The 24229-nt window shown below is 51.3% G+C and overlaps 5 protein-coding genes across 9 annotated transcripts; 2 read left to right on the forward strand and 3 right to left on the reverse strand.

Moving 5' to 3' along the window:
- Positions 1 to 48: 48 nt before the first annotated feature.
- On the reverse strand, positions 49 to 4942 carry Eno3 (enolase 3). Of its 2 annotated transcripts, XM_004638330.3 has the most exons (12): positions 4861 to 4942; positions 4169 to 4255; positions 3814 to 3909; positions 3615 to 3673; positions 3381 to 3450; positions 2869 to 3002; positions 1664 to 1886; positions 1360 to 1557; positions 964 to 1165; positions 485 to 593; positions 288 to 346; positions 49 to 201 (listed from the first exon to the last, which is right to left on the reverse strand). In XM_004638330.3, the coding sequence occupies exons 2-12, from the start codon at positions 4251 to 4253 to the stop codon at positions 132 to 134; spliced, it is 1305 nt and encodes a 434-aa protein (XP_004638387.1). In that variant the 5' UTR covers positions 4254 to 4255; positions 4861 to 4942; the 3' UTR covers positions 49 to 131. The 2 variants fall into 2 exon arrangements, with proteins under 2 accessions (XP_004638387.1, XP_004638386.1); XM_004638329.3 differs by lacking the exon at positions 4861 to 4942 and having other exon boundaries at positions 4169 to 4257.
- A 2084-nt stretch (positions 4943 to 7026) lies between these two features.
- On the forward strand, positions 7027 to 10366 carry Pfn1 (profilin 1). The gene is made up of 4 exons (XM_004638334.2): positions 7027 to 7125; positions 7286 to 7787; positions 9191 to 9383; positions 9994 to 10366. The coding sequence occupies exons 2-4, from the start codon at positions 7656 to 7658 to the stop codon at positions 10089 to 10091; spliced, it is 423 nt and encodes a 140-aa protein (XP_004638391.1). The 5' UTR covers positions 7027 to 7125; positions 7286 to 7655; the 3' UTR covers positions 10092 to 10366.
- Positions 10367 to 10854: 488 nt separating this feature from the next.
- On the reverse strand, positions 10855 to 15657 carry Rnf167 (ring finger protein 167). Of its 4 annotated transcripts, none has more exons than XM_023723268.1 (10): positions 15421 to 15657; positions 14825 to 15318; positions 14661 to 14741; positions 13772 to 13897; positions 13577 to 13664; positions 13320 to 13410; positions 13021 to 13126; positions 12580 to 12688; positions 11423 to 11503; positions 10855 to 11347 (listed from the first exon to the last, which is right to left on the reverse strand). In XM_023723268.1, exons 2-10 carry the CDS (start codon positions 14906 to 14908, stop codon positions 11055 to 11057), a joined length of 1059 nt encoding a protein of 352 aa, XP_023579036.1. In that variant the 5' UTR covers positions 14909 to 15318; positions 15421 to 15657; the 3' UTR covers positions 10855 to 11054. The 4 variants fall into 4 exon arrangements, with proteins under 4 accessions (XP_023579036.1, XP_023579037.1, XP_023579038.1 ...); XM_023723269.1 differs by having other exon boundaries at positions 15408 to 15657; XM_023723270.1 differs by lacking the exon at positions 14825 to 15318.
- Positions 15658 to 15751: 94 nt separating this feature from the next.
- Slc25a11 (solute carrier family 25 member 11) lies at positions 15752 to 18604 on the forward strand. Its single transcript, XM_004638337.2, has 8 exons — positions 15752 to 15968; positions 16561 to 16713; positions 16796 to 17002; positions 17194 to 17284; positions 17467 to 17557; positions 17642 to 17741; positions 17816 to 17867; positions 17999 to 18604. Exons 1-8 carry the CDS (start codon positions 15874 to 15876, stop codon positions 18152 to 18154), a joined length of 945 nt encoding a protein of 314 aa, XP_004638394.1. The 5' UTR covers positions 15752 to 15873; the 3' UTR covers positions 18155 to 18604.
- Positions 18605 to 18974: 370 nt separating this feature from the next.
- Positions 18975 to 23765, reverse strand: Gp1ba (glycoprotein Ib platelet alpha subunit). The gene is made up of 2 exons (XM_004638510.2): positions 21431 to 23765; positions 18975 to 21388 (listed from the first exon to the last, which is right to left on the reverse strand). The coding sequence occupies exons 1-2, from the start codon at positions 23076 to 23078 to the stop codon at positions 20988 to 20990; spliced, it is 2049 nt and encodes a 682-aa protein (XP_004638567.2). The 5' UTR covers positions 23079 to 23765; the 3' UTR covers positions 18975 to 20987.
- Positions 23766 to 24229: the final 464 nt, after the last annotated feature.

Below are 24229 nucleotides of genomic sequence, written 5' to 3' on the forward strand. Positions count from 1 at the left end.
CTTCCCACTTCCCGTCTACCTTCTCCCATAAAGGAGCACTCAAAATAGTCTTATGTGGCACCAGTTTTATTTCTCAGAGAAGGATTTGTAGGCCTGGGTCTATCTTGTCAGGTCCTGGAGCCTCCAGCTTCTCACTTGGCCTTTGGGTTACGGAACTTTCGTCCAGCAAAGATGGCCTTGTCCCCAAGAGCCTCCTCGATCCTAGAATGTAAACAAAGTTATAGCCACTGCCTTCTAGCCCAGTAGTGCTCAGCTCCCCATTTCCTAGGCCACTGTACCCATTGTACCTCATGAGTTGGTTGTATTTGGCCAGGCGCTCTGAGCGGCATGGGGCACCAGTCTTGATCTGAGATAGGAAGAGAGATTTGGGAGAGGCTAAGATGTTGGGCCTGCCTGAGCATTGTATGTTGGCGTTCAGCTTGGGCAGGAAGCTGAGGACCACCCAGAAAACTTGCTCAGAAAATTAAAGGGAAGCCATGAGTACCTGTCCTGTGCAGAGCCCCACCACAAGGTCAGCAATGAACGTGTCCTCAGTCTCCCCAGAGCGGTGGCTCACCATCACCCCCCAGCCATTAGACTGAGCCAGTTTACAGCTGCATTGAAAACACATTTAATGAGGTTTTGTTGGACTGGGAAAGCAGGAACTGGGTTGGACTTTATTGCAAGTTTTTGGGAAGTAGGAGAGATTTTTGATCTTAAATTGGAGGCTCCTGAGATGCTGGTGGGAGAAGCAGCGGAACCCAGAAGAAAGGAATAATATAGGATGGGGGTGGAGAATGTGGCACGGCCATAATGGCAAAGCTGTTAAGAGTCAGGCTGAGATTAGTTAAGGTCTTGAAGTCAAGGTGTGGATGGGTCAGGTGCCAGGGGAAAGGTAGACTTGTAGTTAGTGGGCAAGACTAGTGGAGTGGGCAGAGCTGGGCTATGGATGGCTATGGTGAGTGCAGCTCAGGAGGTACTCACGCCTGTATGGACTCAGTCACTGAGCCAATCTGGTTAACCTTCAACAGTAGACAGTTGCAGGCCTTCTTCTCAACAGCTTGTGCAATTCTCTTGGGGTTGGTAACTGTGAGGTCATCCCCTACGATCTGGATGTCCACCCCCGAGAGGAATGAGGTCCACGTGGCCCAGTCATCCTGGTCGAAGGGGTCCTCAATGGAGACCACTGGTGGAGGTTGGGAGTACAGTCAGTGTTATAACCCGAATCAGCCTCATGGAGGGGTGACAGGTTTGGATGGGGATGGCAACGGGGCTGAGGATAGGACAGACCCAAGTCACAGCAAAGCTGCACCCTGAAATCAGTGTTAGGCAGTTAGAGGGAACTTGGGCAGGAACCCTGGAACAACTCTTATGGCTCACCAGGATAGTTCTTAATGAAGTTCTTATACAGTTCCCCAAGCTTCTCCCCTGTGATGTGCCTGGAAGGATCATCAGGTGACTTGAAGTCAAGATCATACTTCCCACTGCGAAAGAACTCAGATGCTGCCACATCCATGCCGATCACCACCTTGTCTGGGTAACCAGCTGCCTGGATAGCCGTCTTCAGCAGCTCCAGGGCTAGAAAAGACCAAGAGGACCTGAGACTAATATCCCTCACTTTCTATACCCCTTTCTCCCACCGTGGTGGCCCAGGGAATCTGCACCCCAGGTGCTCAGCACTGACCCTCATTGTTCTCCAGGATGTTGGGTGCGAAGCCACCCTCGTCCCCAACGTTGGTGGCATCCTTCCCATACTTGGCCTTGATGACCCCCTTAAGGTGGTGGTAGACCTCAGCACCAATCCGCATGGCTTCCTTAAAAGAGCTAGCTCCCACAGGCAGAATCATGAACTCCTGCATGGCCAGCTTGTTTCCAGCATGGGAGCCCCCATTGATCACATTGAAGGCCTGAGACAGGGAGAGAGTGCTCAGACCTGGGCTGTGAGGGACAAAAAAGGGATGGAAGCTCTAACCCTGACCTTCACACCCCAGCCCAGATCTCCTTGTCTCAACTAAGTAGCTTAGGGTAAGTTTACTTCTCAGAACCTTTCTCCTTATTTCTATAAAATGGGGTTGTTTCCTACCTACTTTCCTCTAGGATCTTCTGCTAAAACTTAGGGAAAGTAAATATGAAGTTCTTAGCTTAACCTTTTTATGGCATTGTTAGAAATGCTTTACATAAATGAGCTCATCAGGCTGGGGAGATGGCTCAGTGGAATAAGCACTTCTCTGGCAAGTGCAAGGGCCTGAGTTCAATCACTGGTTCCACAAAAAAAAAATAAATAAATAAATAAATAAATAAATAAATGAGCTCATCTCATTCTTAAAATACCTCTATATAGCTGGGCACTATGATTACTCCCTACATTACAGATGAGCAAACTGAGGCAGGGACAGCTCAACTTGCCTCAGACCACACAACTAGTAATCTCACAGGGCCAGCAGTTTGTTTCTAGAATCCATGCTGTTACACAACCTTCCTAGTAAACAATAAATGGTAACATACTGAAATTAAATTCTAAGAGCATATTGGTTTAATAAGGACTTGAGAAGATACCAAGAAATACCAAGATCTTTGCCATGCAGAGGCTTTCAATCTGATTTCCGGGGCAGGATGCAGGAATGGAATGAAGCTGGAGTTACCAGCTTGGAGTTGGAATGTGAAGGAAACCAGTGACATAGCCAGGGAAGGAAGCACAAAGAGGCTTCGGGCAAGTTTGGATTGTGGGAAAGAGGGAGGGGCTAGACTGCAGCAGGAGATACTCCATTTCAGGAAACTGCTTCCTAGGAGCTGGGTCTGAAAAGATTTCCCAAGGACTGGTTCAGCATCCATGGATGGCTGAGGGGGCAGCTCTGTCATCCAAGATCTGGCAGGGCCAGGAACACTCACAGGCACTGGGAGTATAAGGTCAGGGTTCCCAGCAAGATCTGCAATGTGTCGGTAGAGTGGGACTCCCTTCTCAGCTGCTCCTGCCTTACACACTGCCAAGGACACGCCCAGGATGGCATTGGCCCCAAACTTGGCTGGAAGGAGGAAAGTGGGAAGAGTGAGAGTTTCTTTTGCAAGGTTTGGGGCTATTTTCTTGAATATCCCCAAAAGGGTCCAAAGCTCCAAACTACAGCATTGTTTTTTTGGTACCAGAACCCCCAGCAACTTAAGGAGCTCTGGGAGCCCCCACCCAAGGGAGATGTGTCAGCTTCACATCTATGCCTGCCTGTTGCTATCCTGAGCCTGGCAAGCAGGGCAGGCATCAGGAAACGCCTGTGGAATAAAGCTATCCAGCTATGGTGTGCCCCAAAATATGGCACACAGAAAAAAAACGCAGCCATACCTCAGCCTCTGTGACCTCTCTCTACCCCTCAGATATCCCACTCTTTCCCCACCTCTGGGCCTTCACTCACACTTATTCTCTGTCCCGTCCAACTCAATCATAAATTTATCGACTTTTTCTTGATCCACGACGCTTAGTTTCTAGAAGGACAGGTTTGAGGGGGTGGGGAAAGAGGTTAGATTTCTCAAGGTTTGGCTTCTGTGAAAATATTTGGGGGAGAAAAGACTACCTGGGGAGAGGGACTGCTTAGGGTGAGAAGTACAGGGGCACAGGCAGGGCAAGGGAAACTAACTCTTCCACTTGCCTTTTCCAGCAGAGCAGGCCCTAGAGTCTTGTTGATGTGCTCCACCGCCTTCAACACTCCTAGAGAAGTCAGGGAGAGGGTTCAGAATTCTAAGTCCATGGACCCCAGCTCCTCAAGGGTTTTGGGTTCTAGTCTTCTACCTGCAGGCCCATGTCCTGAAACTGCCCACACAAGGTCCTTCCTGTTGGTCTTGGCTCACCTTTCCCCAGGTACCGGGATTTGTCTCCATCTCTTAGCTCAAGAGCTTCATAAATACCCGTGGAAGCTCCACTAGGCACAGCTGCTCGGAATCGGCCTGGAAGAATTGGAAGATCACAGAAAGCTCTTCACCCCATCCCCAAAAGCTGTGTTTACTCCGTGGGTGCAGAGATAAAAAGCCAGTGCACAGAGGGAATTAGGTTTCTCCCAGCTTCTCCAGTTGGAAGAGGAGGGCCAGGAGGAAGTCTGGGGAAAGGAGCCTTAGAAAAAGATAGGATGTGGTACAGAACACAAAGGCAAAGGCAAGGTGAGTTTAGCATCTCCCAAGTAAATTGATTCAATGGGTCTGTTGTTACCCTTGGCTGTGTGCAGGTCCACCTCCACTGTGGGGTTGCCCCTGGAGTCCAGGATTTCTCGCGCAAAGATTTTCTGCATGGCCATAGCTGTAGGACAGGAGGTGGGAGTGAGTTTGGACACTTGATCCCTTAAGAAACTAGAAATCTCTTGCCCTTTAAGAGCCTTCCACACCCCAAGAGGGCAGGTGCTAGAGCTAAAAATACCTCTTAGAAAGGTCACAGACCAAAGAGGCAGGCACAGCTCCCCCCAACAGCTCCTGTTCCCACCCTAAGAATTCAGGGGCCCCTGCCTTATAACTCTTTGCATCCCACCACTCCCTAAACGCTTACCTCCCCCAAGACAGTGCTATATCTTCTTCCATCCTTCTGGTCAAAATGTCTCTTCTCTATGGCTTCCTAACCCTCAAATCCTCCCTGGTTCTCATTTTCCTGCTCCCCAAATCTTCATAGGCCTCAGGAGTCCGTACCTAGCCTCAACTGTTTCTCTATTCATCTCTGCCTCTCCTCAAAGCCTCCTTCCCATATCCTGGGGAACTCCCAGTGTTTGCCATCCTGTCAGCTTTGGCCCAGCTCTTCCCAGAACCCTCACTCCAGGATTTAAAAAAAAAAAAAAAAAAGTTGAAATTTCCCTTTTCTCTTAAGCCAGCAACACCCACATCTCCACCCGCTGTGACTGAAAAGTTTCACCAGACCTGGAGTATCTTCCCTGGAGCTCGGGATGGAGCTCTGAGTCGAGGTGGCAGCTGGGACAGTGTCAGCTCAACCCCTCTCAGGCTGGGCATTTATCCCCAGGCACCCTGTCCCCCAGCCAGCCCCGCCTCTCTCTCACTTCAGCCTCCCCCTTCCACTTGGGGCTGGCAGCCAAGTGCCCACTACAGCTTAAAGTAGAATGTGGTCCTAAGCACCTGCCTCTCTCCAAAGGTTAATGACTAGCCCCCCTCTTTCTCTCTGTCCCCCAATAAAAATTCCTACTTTAAATTCCACTCCTTGGGAGGAAAAGGGGAGGGGCTTTAGATTAGGGGGTCTTTCTCCTGCCCAGGATTATATTCCCCTTTAGTTGCAAAGGTTAAAGAGGAACTAGTGCCCTTTAGGAAAGGCCAGAGGTAACTTGAGCTCTGCAGGGCTGGGGAGGGGGCCTGGAAGAGGGGCTGCGGGATTGACATCCACACATGCTCGCTGTGCCCTCTGTGGGGGAAGGGGCCAGGATGCTGGGCGAGCTCTAGAGCATAAAACTTAAACCCCCGCCCCATCCTACCCCACACGCTCATCCAAAAGGCGAGAATATCTCACCTCTCAGGGTCTTCATAACAGCCACTCATCCTACCCTCGGTCAGTGTGTGTGCGCGTGTGAGGGGGCAATTTAGACGGGCCGGCTCAGGGCGCCGTGCCCTGCTGATAGTGCTAGGACAGCACTTGTTGCCCAGCATGTAGCCTGTCAGTCAGGGCCTCCTTTCCTCACCGACTGTGGGGGCTTCTGCGCGCGGCCCCTGCCCATCAGTGAATGGTGTTGACTCAAGAATGAAACAAAATGAATGGACTGGAGGAGGGGGTGGCCCTTTATGAGCATCTGGACCTCGAAGCCGGTTCCTCCGTCTACTTGCAGCCTTGCAGGAAATGGGTATCTACACTAGGTAACTCTCCGGCTGGGAGAGTCTGGGGGGTGAGTGTGGGATCTGCCCCGAGTCCTGTGGCATCCTGGGCCGGCCAATGGGCAGAGATCTCGGGACACGTCGGCTCTACGCTCCAACTCCGCGGCCCCTCCCGCCGGCATCCGAGGAGCCTGCGCCTGGTGACTCACCCCGGGGCCCTCTCTTGAGTTCTCCCGCCCCGCGCGTCCTGCCTCCCTGCCTCCAGCCCAAGTGCCCTACGTGTCTCCCCCCCATCTCCCATCTCTCCTGTCCCCTTTATCTCTGGCCGCTCCCTCCGGGATTTTTCCACCCTCGGGTGGGGAGCGTGCAGGCCAGAGGTCAGGAGACGGCGGGCGGGGAGCCCCGCCACGTGCCCGAGTGCGGCTCCGCCCGGGCCCGCCAGTGACTCAGCCACGCGGCTGTCCAGGAACACCGGCTTGGGGGCGTCGGGGACTGCGGTGGACACAAGAGAACCTCTGCCAATGCACTTGGGAGGATGAGATTGAAGCGAAGCCCCTTGCAGCCTGCCTGAGAGGCCCTGCGTGACCCCGTCACCCCTCCCCCGAGGGACCGGAAGCGACCCAGCCCCTCGGCTGCGAGTTTGGGGGATGGTTCACCAGGGCCAGCCTGGCTAGGCTGCTGACCCCTTCTATGTGGGGCGGCAAGTGACCTGATAGCGCATTACGGCTTTAAGATAAATTTTACTGGGAAAGAAGAAAAACCCAAGGGCGCAAGTAAAAGGGACTTTCCCCTTCTTGAAAAAGTTGCCAACTTTGGAAGTTTAGTATTCTTCCGCTTTGGAAAATTAGTCCCGCCCGCCTTGGGCGCCCGCACGTGATGACCTTTGCAGCGCTGGGCCAAGGGGCACTGCCGGTGACCCAAGTTGCTGGCCGGAGGACGGGCGAGGCTGGAGCTCGGAGGGAGGCCTTGGGCTAGGGCCAGTCTTGGGAAAGGCTAATTCCCTGCAGTGGAGATGTGCTCGAAAGAGCCCAATCTGTATGCCTCGGGCAGAGCCGGGGGACAGGTGCCCCTATGGGTTTTCAGCCCTAAAAACAGCTAGAATACTTCGTCAAATTCCTTTTTACTCTCTTAAGTAAAATTAATACTGTTGAGGCGGCAGCGCGCACGCCAGCGCCCCTTCCGCTTGGCGGGAGACAAGCCCTTGGTCCGCCCGCCTTTCTAGGAGTCCAAATCGGACCAGCCAGGCGCGCGGCCGAGCACCGGCACCTCGAGGTTGGCCCAACCGCCCCGCGCGCTGTCCCTCCCGGCCCCGGCGCAGGCGCGGGCGCACGCGCCGCCGCAGACTGCCGTTCCTTCCCTCCGGCGGAGGTGGGGGAAGAAGTCGTTCCTTTTAACCCTGGGTTCCCCGAACTCTTTTTAATTTGCTCAATTTGCATGTTACTAATTCCTTCTTTTTTCTTTTTCCTCTCTCCTCTGGTTCACTCCCTTTTCCTCTACCAACTCTGGTTTGTATACTGTGCGGACTTAGGCAAACCCTAACAGCCCGTCCTCCGCCAGACCCCCCAGCCTTTCACGTTGCTTTCCATCGAACTCTGCAAATTTTGCAATAGGGGGAGGGATTTTTAAAATTGCATTTGCAAAGTTCGGTATCTGGGCAGGAGAAGAGGAGAGGGAGGGAATGGGAAGAAGGCCCCGCCTCTACCGCCCTTTGCAAATAAAAATCTAGAAGGGGGGAGGAGGAGCAGGAAGTGGCGGTGCGAGGGCTGCTGCACTGCTAGCACAGCCGAGGTCCGGACGGCAGCGCGTGCCCCGAGCTCTCCGCCTATCCCCGCCCGCCTGCCCGAGCCCAGCCCGCGGCCCCAAGCAGCAGTGCCGACAGCAGCCCCAGCACCAACGCCATGGCCGGGTGGAACGCCTACATCGACAACCTCATGGCGGACGGGACCTGTCAGGACGCGGCCATCGTGGGCTATAAGGACTCGCCCTCTGTCTGGGCCGCCGTCCCCGGGAAAACCTTCGTCAACATCACGGTACTGAGAGGCTTGCGGGGTCCCAGGCACTGGCCGGCCTTAGACTCCTGAGGGTGGGGGCAGGCGGGGTCTACGGAGGCCGGGGAGAGGCCAAAACCGGGTCCTTGCCCCGGAACCGGCGCGAATGGCGGTTGCACGTGAACCGGCCGCTTTGCTGTCCCCAAGTCCTACGGCCCTGGCGGCGTCCATCCCGCCAGTCGCCCCGCTTTCCGCGACGGGGCGTTACATCCGGGGCATAGGGCGGGGAGGGGCGCGCCGCCCGGTGCGGCGGCCCACTTCCGCCTCCCCCAGGGCGGGGCGGGCACGCGCTGCAATTTTTAACCAGAAATTGTGATTGAGCAGGGACTTGGGAGCCCTGACTTTTCCCTCAGCCCGCCGACTTGCGCCTCTTCCACCATTGTTCTTCCAAATGCGGGTGGAAAGGCGCGTTGGCTTGATCACTACGCCCGTCCTCGGTGGACTCCCTGCTCCTCCTAACTCCGTTAGAGAGGGTGAGGCCGCTTCACACACCCCCAATTCTGCACGTTGGCCTCAACATTCCTGTGTGGCCAATCCCGGAAGTACTCTCGCCCTCCCTTCCCGCCATATGTCGGGGCCTGGAGCAGGGGAACTTTGTAAGAAGTTCTAAGTTGGTATAAGTGAGGGAATAAGGGATGACTGCTGCTGTCCCTACAGCCACCTCCCCTGGCCACACTGCCCGGAAGTGGGGAGGGGTAGCGGAAGTTCGAAAGGGGGGAAGGGGATTTCCGGGCGGGAGGGGACCGGATACGGGGATTTGGGGTGTAAGGGGGAGGGGGAGAAAGTTTCCCTGGGGTATTTAGACCCTAAAGCTGGTTTACCCGGTCTAGCTCCAACCTCCTACAAGTTTTCCAACTTTACCAGAAAGCCTCCAGGGGTCTGCTTCCTTATCTTGAGATGTAGATACCTGGACTTAAACTTTAGGTTACTTGGAGACCCAGGCGTCCGGGCCCCTAACATCTCCTGCAGAACCTTTGACCAAATAAGGGCAAAGTTGCTTCTCCTGCCTTGCCCGCCCCCTCCCTCCCTCTCTCTGCTTCTGCTTTTCCTGAAGGAGACTCTGAGCATCCAAGGCTTTCCCCACTGTCCTCACTAGCTTTTGGTCCCCTATTTTCCTGTGTTGCTTTTCATATTAAACACAGATCTCAATGATTGGAAGAATCTGTTAATTTTTGCTCTCTGGTTCCGTTTACTAGGTTTCAGAATCATGATGCTTTCTGTACCAACTTGTCACAGTACTTTATAAAATTTCATTGATATGTGCAGAGCCCTCACCACCACGCTAGAGTAGCTCCCAGAGAAGTAAAAAAAAACAGGTGGGCACTTGGAGAACAAGGTGGGAACCTTGGTGCACTAACGCTTTGGGTGCTTGATTGATCTTCTAGCCAGCTGAAGTCGGTGTCCTGGTTGGCAAAGATCGGTCAAGTTTTTTTGTGAATGGGCTGACACTTGGGGGTCAGAAATGTTCTGTGATCCGGGACTCACTGCATCAGGATGGGGAATTTACCATGGATCTTCGTACCAAGAGCACTGGTGGAGCCCCTACTTTCAACGTCACTGTCACCATGACTGCCAAGAGTGAGTTTGTTTCATCCCTCCTCTGGCTCTGAGTTCCCTGTGTACTTAATTTTTAAATCTTTTTGGGTTTTTTTCAGCAGTTCTCCAGTATTAAGGGGTCAGCCTTGCATTTGGCTGGGTGCTGGTGCCTTGGATAGTCCCTCTAGTTTTGTTTTAGTTCCTCATCTTGTAACATAAAGAAGTTGAACTGCATTGCCTCTTAAATTACTTCCTGCATTGAGATTATTCAGATTGGAAATCTTGTTTTCTTGGAGTAATTGTTGGGATCCTAAATCAGTGTGACTCTGATCTTTTGAGCTCTTTTCAGTTAAAGTGAGATGGCATGCTCCTCATCCATAGCCATTTCTAGCCTGAGCATGCGAATCTAGTATATTAGCCTCTGACCCCTAAACTTTAGCTTGTTCTTTCTAGCCTTTAAGGCTGATTTTCCCTTTTTGAAAAGCTCTTTTGTTTCTGGGTGACTGACAGCCTGCCTGTGTGTGTGTGTGGGGGGGGGGAGTTGGGAAGGATGAGGTTGGGTTTCAGCCCCCAGGGCTGAACAGCTGCTGAACAGCTGGCAGGGGGTGGATTTGTGACACCTGGGTCCTAGCCTTCTTTCTCTTTCCTCCAGCGCTAGTCCTGCTGATGGGCAAAGAAGGTGTCCACGGTGGTATGATCAACAAGAAATGTTATGAAATGGCCTCCCACCTGCGGCGTGCCCAGTACTGACCTCGTCTGTCCCTTCCCCTCCCACCATTCCCAACTGCTTTTGCACCCCCTCCTTCCCGAACACACACATACACAATTTTTATTTGGGGGGTCATTACCCCGTATCCTTTATTGCTGCCAAAACCACATGGGCTGGGGGCTGGGGCTGGATGGACAGATACCTCCCCCTACCCATAACCCTTCCTATGTGTGGTTGGAAAAACTTTGGTTTTGTTTCTGATTTTTTTTTTTTGGTGTTTTGTTTTTTTTTTTTTTCTGAATAAAAAAAGATTCTAACAAGATGCTGTGGTGTTTGAGCTTGGGTGTCAGGATGGAGGATAGGCACTATGATGTGCTTTTATCCTGGCCTGGAGTTGGGAGCAGGAAGGTTTAGGCACCACCAAGTCCAGCTGTGTCTACGCATCTTACCTCCATGTCCAAGATTGAACCCTCCTGAACTCCATTTTCCTGCTCTGCATTCCCAGGTCCAGGACTAAGCCCAAGTGGCCTGGTTCCTTTATGGTGGTATTTCCCAGCCTAGGTCCTCAAGTGTGTTAGTCAAATTGGTAGGTAATGGAATAGAGCCATTCAGACCAGAGAATAGGTCCAAGCCTGTGGGTAAGGCAGGGCCAATTGAGTCATCCTCATCTGTAGGTGGGGCTCCCCTTCTGAGTCACAGCAATACTGGTGCTGTCCCTCTTGACTACAGGTTTCCCAGTGCTCCCCTAGAAAAAATGTTTCCAAAGGATGTGATGTTCCCCTGTTCTTGCAAATGACCTTACCCTTAGTCCACAAAAACAATTTTATTAAGCCAAGAAATGATCGCTCCTTTGCCAATTCTCCCAATTCCTTCAAAAGGATGAGGCAGGGTAAGGGAGAAACCTGGGATGGACGTATTCCCTCTATCCCTCAGATGAGAAGATTTAAGGGAGGAAGGCCTGTGCCTGTGCCAGCAGCTTACCAGAGGTGCAGGGTGTGGGAGCCTTAAACTGGGATGGCTGGTGAAGAGGAGGGAGAGGGTGGGTGTTCCACTGAGGGCCCAGGAAAAATAAGAGGGGCTGAGGCTAAGGAGCCAAAGGAAGTAGGGAGTGTGGGACTGGAGCCCAGGAGTGGGGTCCGTTCTGAGGCCAGGTGGTCCCTTGGTTCCCCTTCCTCATCACCCTCTTGCCCCTGAGTGTCTTCCTCGTCCCCAGGACCACGATGAACAGGCTGCTTGCAGATGGGGCAAGTCTTCCGAGTCTGAGTGAGCCAGGGGTCCACACAGTGGCTGTGGTAGGCTGCAGAGAAGTGACGTGAAGTACCTGGCACCTGTTTGGGGCATGGGGTGCCGGCACAGGCAGTGAAAACCTCACCATGAGCACAGGGGAGGATCCGAAGCTTGTCCCCATCCTCATACTCATCCAGGCAGATGGCACAGACATCATACTGGTCTCCTATGGGAAAAAGGAATCCAGTCTTAACTGAGTTACTCTGAATCAGGGTCCGTAAGAACTTAAGAGGCTTGTAGTACAACTAAATCCTTCAAAAAATGGGGGCTGGGGAGATGGCTCAGTAGAGTAAGTGCTTGCCTAGCAAGGGCAAGGGCCTGAGTTCAATCCCCAGTTCCACAAAAAAAAAAAAAAAAATTCCGATTCTACAGAGCCACAGAGGTGCTAAAACTGAGGCAGGCAGGACCAGGCCTTAAAGCAGGGCAGAACATGGAAGAACTTGGAGATGGAGGTGAAATGTGGGCTGAAAAGGCCAAGTAAGTTAGCAGAGGTAAGAAGGGAAGTGGGTTTGGGGGAGGAGGGTTGAGGGTAAGAGACAGGAGAGGAAATGGGGGGCAGGGCTTCTGCTATAGCCTTATAAGGACACTGGAGGCTCCAGGGCTCAAAAACCCAGCCTCCTACCTGTTTTCCTCTCGGTCCTTTTTTTTTTTTTTTTCCTTTCCACTCTTATTTAGTACAGGGTCTCACTACACATATCAGACTCATAGTGATCCCCATTTTTCAGCCTCCCAAGCCCTGGGATTACAGGTGCGCATGCCTGTCCAGTCTCAACAACATCTCAGCACAGGGCCAGCAGGGGATCGAACCCCCAATCCCTGGGTCTGCCTAAGCAGGTGCTTTAATCTGCTGGGCTATCTGGCCAGCCTTTTTTTTTTTTAAAGTCTTTGTGAAAGGGTCTCACTATGCAGTTCAGGCTGGCCTTGAGCTCACTTTGCAGTCCAGGCTAGTCTCAAACTCAAATGATTCTCCTGCCTCGCCTTTTAAGTGCTGGGATTATAGGCATGTGCCACCACACCCGGCTTCCCCTTCCTTATGCCCAAAGTCTACCATTTCTCCTTACTACTTCATTTAATCATTGCTTTCCATATCCTGCTCTGTTCTCTCCTGTCCTCACTGCACATGTAGGTAAAGAGAAGAGGTGGCTTCTCAGGCTAAAACCATTTCAGTGCCCTATCTTTGTACCACTTAGGGCCTAGGCTCAGAGGCCTTCAGAACCAGGTAAGCCATGAGAAAGACCCTCCCTCTTATTCCCTCACCTTTCTGATAGTCATGAGTAGGAATCTGTTTCAGTTGCTCTTTGGTAAGTCGATTCCGCTGGAGCCGTTTCCGATGCTGGATACAACGAACTATCTAGGGGAAGGGTGAGTGGATGCGATCAGGCTTAGAAAAGGTAACTGCACAATCTAGCACAGTGATGGTGAACCTATTAGTGATGAATGCTCAAAGTACAACCCCAAACCCACTTTTTTAAATCACAAAGTGACACTCCAATTAAATCCAAACGTTGAAAAAAAAAAACACCCCTTTCATACATTAACATCTTCTGTCTTAATAACACACATGCCATAGGTTCACCACTACTGATCTCACGCACCTACCACACCCTCCTCCCATCTCCAGATCTCTGATTTCACATCTCCATATAAACTGGTTCTTTCCCTAAGGTTCCCCAAGCTACCCACCATTACTGCTCCCATGGCCAAAACCAGCAGTCCTACAATCCCAGTGAAAGGAATGAGGTAATAGCCCAAGGGGAAGCTGTTGTCTGGAACCAGAAGCACCCGAGCCCTGAGGGAAAAAGATCAATCTTAAGAGTCAAAAAAGCAAAACTGGGAGGGTAACTGGGTTTGGACTGTGGAGAGAGTGGGAGGAAAGTCAGCCGGCAAGGAAGCCAAGGCTGAGTGGTTGGGGCGATGAGGGCTGGGCTCCAGGTTAGCATGGAGCTGCTGAAGAAAGAGTAGGAAGGGGCCACAAGTCCTACCCCTTCTCGTAGACAAAGAGGGCACGCAGGTACTCGGCACTCCTCTCCCCAATAAACACAGACGGGATCCAGATCTGCTGTTGGATTTCCTCTGCAGGGATCAGGGCATTACACCATGAACTCAATCTACCATTCCTAAAATACTTTGGGAATCCTGACATTTGGTTCAGACACACACAATTTTCCCTAAGCCTTTAGCCCTCCCACTGTCTCTGTCTGACTCTACTGAATACCCAGCTGTCCAGATCAACTCTTACCACTATTCCACACCATGTTCAGCAGTTCATTGGAATTTACATTGTGTACCACAGCTGCACCATACCCAGCCTTCTGAGCATTTAGGACCTAGGAAGACAAGGCAGGGCATAAGGAACCATCATTGGTCTTACCTTTTTCATTCTGGGTGTTTTTGTTCACCCTCAGCTTCCCATTCCCATTCCACATTCAGCAACCTTGAGGTCAAAGTTGCAGTCGAATCTCCGAAGCAGTGCAATAAAGACTGACCCATTGACCGGGGCTGGGGGTGGTGGGGCAATAGGACTGCAGGCATTTTCTGGGTGAGCCTCCACAAGGAACCCCTGGTGGGCAGAAGCAAACATCAGTTGGATTTGTCCACTCTAGGTTCTGCTGCTTCCCACAGGGCCCACCAAATAAATGTACTGCCCACCTCCCTGCCAGCTATACAATTCTCTTCTCCCTTATTCATGGGGTCTGAGTATCCCACCCACATCTGAAATCTACATCTGAAGTACAATTACAGCAAACTAATTAATCACTTCCTGTTCCAAATAGGCTAAGTCAATTCTGTGTTCCAGTAACCTGGTTGTAATCCATGTCCCATTCTGAAATTGTTTCTCATTTCTCTCATCAGTACACAGAATATACCTGCCTCTCTTCATTTCTGCAACTACCCATCTTACAATCCGCTAACATGGCCCAACTAGGTTCTTGTGTAGCAGCCTTTATAATGAATTACTAGACAACTGATTGCCTAATTGTCTTCTCATACAATAACCCTATTATAATTTATGTTGCTATCCTATATTATATACTAAAAGGCTCAAAAAGAGAATGCTTATCCAAAGTCATACAAACAACGGGCTCCAGAACCTATTGAGAAGCACCACTTCATCCAGCGTTTTTATTTTGGTACATTTTTAGTCTTCAAGTTTGGAGTTGGAGGATGAACTGTCTTCTTATACTTCTAGGTTCTGGATTCCACACAGACATGGACTTGGTTCCTAATCTATCTTTTTATACTTCTAGCTTCACTCTGAACATGATTACTCAGCTTATGTCCAAGATAGAGGATATGGGGAAGTATAAAACTGGGAAGATCACCTGGAGTCCCTCCTGACTCAGGGTAGCCCCGAACAGAGCTGGGAGGTCTGCAAAGTCCATACTGGCATTGTGTTCCGAGGTCTGCAAAGAAAAATGGCCATGTCTCCCTTCAGGCTTCAACTCCCTCCCTTCAGCGCCCTCCCCCGTCCGCTCTTTGGACTCACCGCTCGAATGAGCCCCCGGATGGGGGTCGCTCCCCACAGGACAGTGGCCACAACCACAGGAAGTGGGAAGGCCGCAGGGTGCATGGCCGCGGGAGGGGAAACGCTGAGGAGGTTGTGCCCCCGTAGCAGGAGTAAAAGCGGGTTTTGCGCCCTCCCTGCCCCTCCTTCAGGGTCCCAGGGGTCCAGTCACCCCCAGGTTTCACCTCTCAGCTACATGGGGGCGTCGGGGAAGGAACCCCGACTCCGGGAGTGAGATACACAACCCGTTTGATGGAGCCGAGAGGGAGACAGTAAGTACGTTTTTCTGGTGCGGAGAGGGAACAGAGACAAACACAGGTAATAGAAAAACTTCTGAAGGATGGGGGTGCGCAAGGAGGTGGAACTTCCGGCCAGGTGGGCCGTCTTCCTATACCCTGGAAAAGGGTTTCCGGTAAAGAAAGTCAAGCCGTTTCCAACATTGGACGGTCATATGAAGGACTCCCGGTTCTAAAAGGCTGGTTAAAAGAAGTGTTACAGGTGGAAGGATGCCCCGAAGATGAGCCAGTCGTTTCCCTTTAGTACCCGGGATTCCTCCGAGAACTACCTTGTTTACAAACCTCTCTTTTGGCCGTCGTCGCCGTCGCACCTTCAAATCTCGCGAGAGCGTTCACATTCCTCCAACTCCCCCGCTTCCGACTAGCCGCTACTGGAATATTGCTCTATCGCGAGAGACTTCCAAGTCTGACTCGTTCGACTCGCTCGCTCTCGCGAGACCTTAAAAAAAACCCCACTTTTCCCGCTATTACAAATTGGTAAAAATTGCGCTTGTAATCTGGGTTCTTAAACCAGCCACACCCCTTTCCTCTAGCCTCCTTCAAACTCCTCCTCCAGCTCCGCCTTACTCCCAGCCGCCTTTGCGCTGCGCGCCTGCGCCAGCGCCAGCTTCCAGCTTGTGCTGGACCTAAGAGCTGGAGGGGCGCGCGCCCTGTCCTGTTGCGCGCTCAGTGTCACCTTGGGCGCGAGCGGGCCGCGCGCGCGCGGGACCCGGAGCCAAAAGCCATTGAGTAGCGATGGCGGCGACGGCGAATCCCGGGGCCAGCGGGATGGACGGGAAGCCCCGTACCTCCCCTAAATCCGTCAAGTTCCTGTTTGGGGGCCTGGCCGGGTAAGCTCAGGCCCCAGGGATGGAAAAGGAGGAAGGGACGGGTGCAAGGAATTGGGCCCTGCTCTTCTGTTGATCCTCTGCCGGCATGAGGTTAGCCTGATCCCCAGCATATTGTGAGGTCCTTGATGTTCTGCCAGGATCTTTTTATCCATTACAGGGCCCCTAGTGGGCTGCATGCAGGGTCATTGCTTGACGCTCATTGGGCCACCAGTATTTCCCTGCCTGCTGCTTGGCTCTCTGCCTGACTATATGGGGTTCTAGGTTATCAGATGGTTCCCTGTAGGACTACTTAGAGTCCCAGATCCTGGATGCTCCCTTCCCTGCCACGTTGAATTGGACTGCATGCCGTCCGTGTTCGCTGCTTGACCCCCATGGAGCTGCATGGAAGCACTTTCATATCATGGCTCCTACTGGACAAGTGTACTTTTCAGACATGTTGCTCTTGGTGCACCCACAGTTTTATATACACGCCCTTCAGCCTCCTGACTGCTTAACCACATGGCAGGCCCTGACCTTTGTAACTGCTGCCGGGCTTCACTAGGCACTAGCGGATTTAAAACACGACTCTTACTCCACTCTTGCCTTCCTCCAGGATGGGAGCTACAGTGTTTGTGCAACCCTTGGACCTGGTGAAGAACCGCATGCAGCTGAGCGGGGAGGGGGCCAAGACAAGAGAATACAAAACCAGCTTCCATGCCCTCACCAGCATCCTGAAGGCAGAAGGGCTAAGGGGCATTTATACCGGGTATTGGGCCTCAGGTTGGGGAGTGGGTGGGGTTTGTAGGGACCAGATAGTGGCCTGATGCACTGACCCTTTTGCTTCCCAGGCTGTCCGCTGGCCTGTTGCGCCAAGCAACATATACTACTACTCGCCTTGGTATCTATACTGTGCTGTTTGAGCGCCTGACTGGGGCAGATGGTACACCCCCTGGCTTTCTGCTAAAGGCCTTGATTGGCATGACTGCAGGTGCAACTGGTGCATTTGTGGGAACACCAGCTGAGGTGGCTCTTATCCGGATGACTGCTGATGGCCGGTGAGTTCCAGTCCAAAACCTAACCCAAGCCCTATACCTGGATTCTAGAATGAAAGACCAGTTTTTTTGTTTGCTTGCTTTTGCCCCATCCCCACCAGATTTAGAGCAGGGCACCTGTTTGTGCCTCTCTTCTGCTTCTGTGAGCAGTGTGTTTTATACTGGTCTTGGCTTATCTTTGTCTCCTTCACCAGGCTTCCTGCTGACCAGCGCCGTGGCTACAAAAATGTGTTTAATGCCCTGATTCGAATTGCCCGGGAAGAGGGAATTCCCACACTGTGGCGAGTAAGTAAAGGGGCTGGGGGGCCGGGGAGATGGCTCAGTAGAATAAGTGCTTCCCTGGCAAGTTCAAGGGCCTGAGTTCAATCCCCAGTTCCGGAAAAAAAAGGGGGGGGGAGCTGGAGATTTGAGGGATAGGGGTTTGATCTCTGGTATTTTTGACGCTTCCTCCACTCCCCCACCTCCAGGGCTGCATCCCTACCATGGCTCGGGCTGTTGTTGTCAATGCTGCCCAGCTCGCCTCATACTCTCAGTCCAAGCAGTTCTTACTGGATTCAGGTGAGGCTGAGAGTTAGGTACTCAGCTTCCAGTTTGTCTAGGGCCACCCCTGAGCTCACCGATACTCCCTGCCTTACCCCCCAGGCTATTTCTCGGATAATATTCTGTGCCACTTCTGTGCCAGCATGATCAGTGGCCTCGTCACTACTGCCGCCTCCATGCCTGTGGACATTGTCAAGACCCGGTGAGTGCAGACCTGGGTCTTGAGAGCAGTGGGAAGGTCCCCTGCAGTCTCTTACGCTCCTGCGTCTTTTTCAGGATTCAGAACATGCGAATGATTGACGGGAAGCCAGAATACAAGAATGGGCTGGTGAGGAAGCTTGGGGGCTTGAGCTGGATGGAGTGTTGGCTACCCCGGGAGGCATAGAAGGGCTGCTAGATAAAGGGGGTGGGGCTGTAGAGCCAGGTTCTACCCCAGCACCCTGCCTGCTGTCTGCCTAGGATGTGCTGGTGAAAGTCGTCCGCTATGAGGGATTCTTCAGCCTCTGGAAGGGCTTCACGCCGTACTATGCCCGCCTGGGCCCCCACACGGTCCTCACCTTCATCTTCTTGGAGCAGATGAACAAGGCCTACAAGCGTCTCTTCCTTAGTGGCTGAGGTGGTGGGGTGCCTGGAGCCAGTGTGCTGGGGCTCCTGGTCACCCCTCACTCCTACAGTCACTGCTCCCTAGGGGTCTGGACTCTGTTGCCCCAGGCCCCTCTATTTATTTCCCTGCCACAGTGTGGTTTCTTCCTTTGCGGTAAAGGACTTTGGTCTGTTCTGCTCCCTGGTCCAGCTTGCCCTGCTTCTGATGTCTGATTCTTAGGACTACTCTGTCCTTCGTTGTCCCCTGGGGGAACTGGGAAACTCCCTGAGGATTCTAGTGTCTTCTAGGATATTGGTTTCAGGACAACACAGCAGAAGATTCCCTTTGTCACTGGGGAAACCAAGGCAGAGCTGAGGGAACAGGAGAGGGCAAAAGGTATCAAGATGATCAAAGGGTCCACGGTGGAAGGGGCCCTTCCTCCCCCGTCACTGAGGACTTAATAAATTGGATTGATGACAGAATCCCCAAATCTGGCTAGTTTTGGGGCTCAGAAAGGGGAGGAGACTGGACAAAGAAGCTTATGTCTGTGGAGAAAAGGAACTGGAGTTTTTAAGAAAAAATATTAAAAAGCACTGGCTGGTTTTACGGAAGTTATATGTAAATCAGTCATGCCACAGCAGAGGACAAGGCAAAGAAATCAAAACTCTGACCTTGTGTGTTGCTTCTTAGCCACTTGCCCAAGAATGCAAGGAACACGCAAATCATGTCACATAATTCTCTGGAAAAGATTCTGTGATCTAGTGACTACTTCTGCAACTAAAGCCAGTGTGTGTGTGTGTGTGTGTGTGCGTGCGCGCGTGCGCGCGCGCGCGCGTGCGCGCGCGCGAGAGAGAGAGAGAGAGAGAGAGAGAGAGAGAGAGAGAGATTTGTGGGCTGTAGACCCAAGGGTGAGGAATGGAAAAGCAGTACATATGGGGTGGATACTGGAACCACACCCAAAAGCTTATGGGAAGAGAGTGTATTGGTCAGAACCTGTGCTAGCTGGAGAATGTGCTGCCTCTTCTATTTTTTGTGAAGTATGATTCCTAGGTCCTGCTTCAAGGAGTCTACTAATCTCTTGAAGCATGGAAAGGTCAAAAGTAGGGGGAGTGCTGTGTAGTTTGAGGCCCGGGTGCTGTGTGCCAAGCCAAGGGACAGGCAGGCAGCAGGTGGGAGCTGTCTCCTTGGCAGAGCCTTGTGAACAGAAAAGGTGGAACATACTGATGCCCCTCCTGCAGCGTCCCTTACCCCTCCATTCCCACCTTCCTGGGCCACGGTGGCTCCTTTGAGACATCTGAAGCCAGCACCTTGGCCTTAAAGAATTTCAGGCCTAGCAGGAAGTTTACACTGAGCATTTGAGAAATGGCATGTGATAGATTATTCCAGGGTAACTTGGAACACTTGGCCCAGCCTAGGAGGAGGAACTAAACACACTGGTCAGTTTGGGAAGATGGGCAGAGACGGAACTGATGGCTAGAGGACACCAACAGCTCAGAGGAGAAACACTGCTGGGAGCAGGTGGTCTGTTGGGTATTTCGGTGTTTATTCACTGAAGAGTGTGTTCATGAGAGATGAAGAATGTGAGACTTAGTGTAAGGAAATCCAGAATTACTAAGCTCACATTTGTCCTGGGGCTGAAGGTGTACCTCACATATGAGGCTTTGGGTTGATCATCAATACTATGAAAAGTTTCTCTACCTGGAGAAATGTTCAAAGCACAAAAACACCAGATTCTCATGTTACTAAGACCCCTTCCATAACCATCTGCAGGAGAGGGCCTCAGGTGCCCAGAAGACCTGGCTTTCATCACCATTCTCTGAATTGCTCTTAAGCCCAAGACTGGGCTGAGGATCCAGCAGGAGAAGAAGCTTCACCAGTGTGGTTAGATAACGGCAGAATCAGTGAGATGAAAAAAAAAAAGTCCCATTTGCTTGCCTCCTTGGCTCAAGAGCTGAAAACCTTAGACTTCAGTCAAACCTACCAGCATGACATATATTGCCAGACCCCCACTATCTTCATGTTCCACTGACATGGGCAATGGGGTGGGCTTCGTTACTGGGGCTGTGTTGCAGATTTCCATCTCCATACCTAGGACTGTAGGCTGTAGGCAATAGGTCTCTGAAGTATGGACTGTAGGATACTTACCAGTCTGTTGGAGCTAATGATTATGGTGGTCTGGTGGGTGGCCACCCTCACAGGAGAGGAGCCAACCCAGGCAGGGGAAGCACTGGGTATGACTTGAGGTTTGTTGGAACCAAAGTGAGGGCAGTTGGGACTTTGGGAATTCTTGTGACAGTTACCCCAGTAAATCTTTTCCGAAGGAAACCATTTTCTTTTTAAAAGTTTTTTTATTGTACAAATATACAGTCAGGATGGAAAGCTAGAAATTGCTGAACAGCAGGGGATAATTCATATGACATCCAAACAGAATCAAGACATTCTGAAAAAATTCAGTTTCCAAATTTTCTTATAGGTAAAGATGCATGTGGGAGCCATGTACTAACTAGTCTTTATTTGCTCCAACTCCCCCTCCCCGTCTTTAAGTGAAGACCTGAAAAAAAAAAAGAAAAGAAAAGAAAGAAACTTCCCAAATATAATGGCAGTAACTGCATGGCCTGGCAAGCCCTCCCCATGCCCCAAGCAGCAAGGAGAGCTTAGCTTTATGACCTTCCCAACTCTATCCTCTTAACTACCCTTCCTGATTTGTACGGGCTGGGATTGTGTTCTTAAATGTGAAAAGAAGGCTTCAGGTAAAGGAAAAGTAATTAAAACCTTGTGATCCTGTATGTTTTACACCATCATCCCAGTTAGATACCATAAGACGACTCATACAAACCTCTCAAGGATGCCTCAAATCTCTTGTCTTCAGAGGCTGTGGCCAGAGTACCTAATACTCACTGTGCCCAGCAGATCCTGCCCACGACCCTGACTCAGGGCTGAAGGCCGCCGTCCTGCTACCAGAGGCCCCACACGGCCATTAGGCCTTATCCACAGGAAGAGGCTAGAACGGAAAGTGGGGAGTGAGCCTTGAAGGAAGAACAGCCGAGCCCGAGGCATGGTTATTTCCCTTCCTCTCTGTACCTCCAGTTGTGTGGTGTGCATGGCTGTAGTCAGGGAAACAGGCTGTGGTTTCACATGCCAAACCCAAGTTAGTAGCAGGATGAGGACCACAGAGGCAAACAGGAGCCAGAGGATACCCAGGGCATAGAAGACAAGGGGGAGTAGACAGCAAAACTCAGGGTTGAGAAAAAAATCACTTCTGGAGCTATCAAAATTCCCTTGAATTACCACTGGCACCTGTAAGGAGTTGACAAATTCTGTGGTGTCTGTTGTGATAAATTCTGAGAAACTACGGAATAGGTTAGTTTCTGCATTAGATGTTAGTTCTGGGATGGTCCAAATTGTGGTGCTCTCTGGGAAATTAAAGGTTGTATGTTTTGGAGTGGTAGATTCTGGGGCAAATGGGGTTGAGGTAGACTCTAGGGTAGCTAAGGTTGTAAGTTCTAGAATAGTTGAGGTTGTGGGTTCTGAGGTGTTCTGGGTTGTGGGGGTAGGTTCTGGAGTAGTCTGTGTTGTGGGGGTGGGTTCTGGAGTGGTCTGGGTTGTAGGGATGGGTTCTGGTGTTGTTTGGGTTGTGGGGGTAGGTTCTGGAGTGATCTGGGTTGTAGGGATAGGTTCTGGTGTTGTCTGGGTTGTGGGGGTAGGTTCTGGAGTGGTTTGGGTTGTGGCAATAGCTTCTATTGTCTTTAGAGCTTTTATTGGCTCTATAGCAGTCAAGGTTGTAGATTCTAGGATGGTCAGAGATGTGGTGGGTTCAGTAATAAGTTTGGGGGTTTGGGAGAATGTGAGAGATTCTATGGACATGTGGAGGAATGTGGAGGACTCTGGGATCCATGTATGTTGCTGTGTAGTCTGTTTCCTAGTGGATTCTTGTGTCATTTGCTTCTCTAGAGGAGAAATAGATTCTGAATGGGGCAGGCTCCAGTGGGTCGTATGGACTTTGGGGTTGGTAGCAAACATGACCACAGTCTTTCTGGAAGGCACATCAGTCTCTTCAAGTGTGTTATAGTCATCATAGAGTGTGTCGCTATCACCAAGGTTGGGGCAGTCCTTGCCTGGGTATGTATAGATAGGTGTTCTGCCCACATTGGCACATTGCACACTGGATACATTGGGGGTCATACCCTTTTCATCTACACCTTCCTTCCATATATAGACATTGTTGGAATTGCCCTGCAGCCAGCGACTGAAATACAGGATCTCACAATCACAGTACCAGGGGTTGCTATGGAGAAAAGCAAAAGGCAGAAAGAGGTCCCCAAAGAAACCCTTTGGTATTGTCTGTAATAAGTTATTTTGGAGGAAGAGTGTGTCAAGATCCTCCATGTTACTCAGCAGCCCAGGAGGAACGTTAGTCAGACGGTTGTTGGCTAAATTGAGCTTCTTCAACTGGGATGTGGATGCCAAGAGCCCAGGGGGCAAAGTCTTCAGTTTGTTGTCTTGTAGGTAGAGCTCATGGAGCTGGCTCAGGCCATCAAAGGCACCAGGAGCCAATGAAGTCAGCTGGTTGAATGAGACATCCAGAGTATTGAGCGCAGGCAGTGCCTGCTGTAGAAAGGGCAGTCGTTTCAGCTTATTGTGGGATATATCCAGGGTCTTCAAAGATGGCAAAACTGCATCTACCTGCAGGTCGGCCAGCTCAGTATGATCCAGGTACAGCTGAGTGAGATGAGTGAAAGGCACCAGGGATGCTAGGGAGAAGGTGACCAGGAGGTTCTTACCCAGGTGGAGGATGGCTGTGTCTGTTCGCAAGCCTGCAGGCAGCCCTTTCAGGTTCATGTCTTCACAGTTCATGATTAGCCGTTTGTCCACATTGGAGACCTCAATCTCAGCCTCACAGATGGGATGCAGGTGTAAGGGGCGTGGCAGCATAAGCAGCAAGAGGAGGAGAGGCATGGGGACCTGCGGACAAAGGGACCTTGAGTGAACACCCCACCAGCTCCTGCCATAATTTTCTCAGGCCTCATTCCAGTAGCACACAGATTCTACAACCTCCCCATTCTCCTCTCCCACCCTTGCCCCCAAAGCCTAAATTATTAACTCCAGATTCTTGGCTCTTATCCCTCCATCAAACCTTCCTCCTCCCCAGCCCCAAACCCACTTACAGGCAAGCAGAAAGACCTCTGAGGACACAGAGCTTCTCCCAGGCTGTGAGTTGGTCCTTCCCTTTTCTAGCTCCAGAAAGGGCCAGGCCAGTGGCAGGAAGGGGATGGGAATGCGGAGGAAATGCCAGCCTGATAGGGATTCCTGTGACCTAGGGACTTGGTTCCTTCCCACAATAAGCCCTTATCACCTCCCTCCACAACTTTCCCTAACCCCTCCTTTTGACTCTATTTTCTCCTCCTTTCCTTCCACACTGAGGAGATCTTAAGTGGACCGCAACCGCCACTTTTGTTCAGCTTTTAAAAGCCTTTCCAGGTGTCACCCCTACCCCCTTCTTTGAAATGCCTAATTTTAATTTTTTTCCATTCTCACCTTCTTCTGCCTTCTCTCTCCACCACAGGCTGATTTCCACCTCCACTACTTTGTTATCTTGATTTTTGCAAAGGTTGCTAGTGCTTTCCGTGCCTCCAAACCCTTTAGACACTTCCCAGTATACTGTTACTTGAGTTTTGCAGCCCAACACTAGTTCTTTGGAGCACTCCCTCCATGGGACTCTTTGGCCTTCGGTGACTCAGTCACTTATTTTCTTCATTTTCCTCTTACCTGTCTGATTGGTGATTCTTGATTTCCTTTGTGAATTTTTCTTCCTCCTCCCTTCCTGAGATGTTCACTTGCCCCCAGATCCTATTCTATTTTCTCTTTCTCTCTCTCTCTTTCTCCCTCCCTTCCTCCCTCCCCCCTCTTTCTTTGTGTGGCTGGTTCAGCCCACCCTGAGGCAGGGCTGGTGCGGCATGTGGTGCTGGGGATTAAACCGTGGTCACTGCACGTTTGCCTAAGCTAGCCTATGCAGGTGCTTTAGACTGCTGAGCTATCTCTCGCTAGCCACTTTTTTTTTTAAGCAATTTTTTTTGACATCAGTTATTTTTATTTTAAAGAAAAAAAAA

The sequence above is a fragment of the Octodon degus genome, unplaced genomic scaffold, assembly GCF_000260255.1.
Source record: "Octodon degus isolate 3935 unplaced genomic scaffold, OctDeg1.0 scaffold00098, whole genome shotgun sequence".
Classification (NCBI taxonomy): Eukaryota; Metazoa; Chordata; class Mammalia; order Rodentia; family Octodontidae; genus Octodon; species Octodon degus.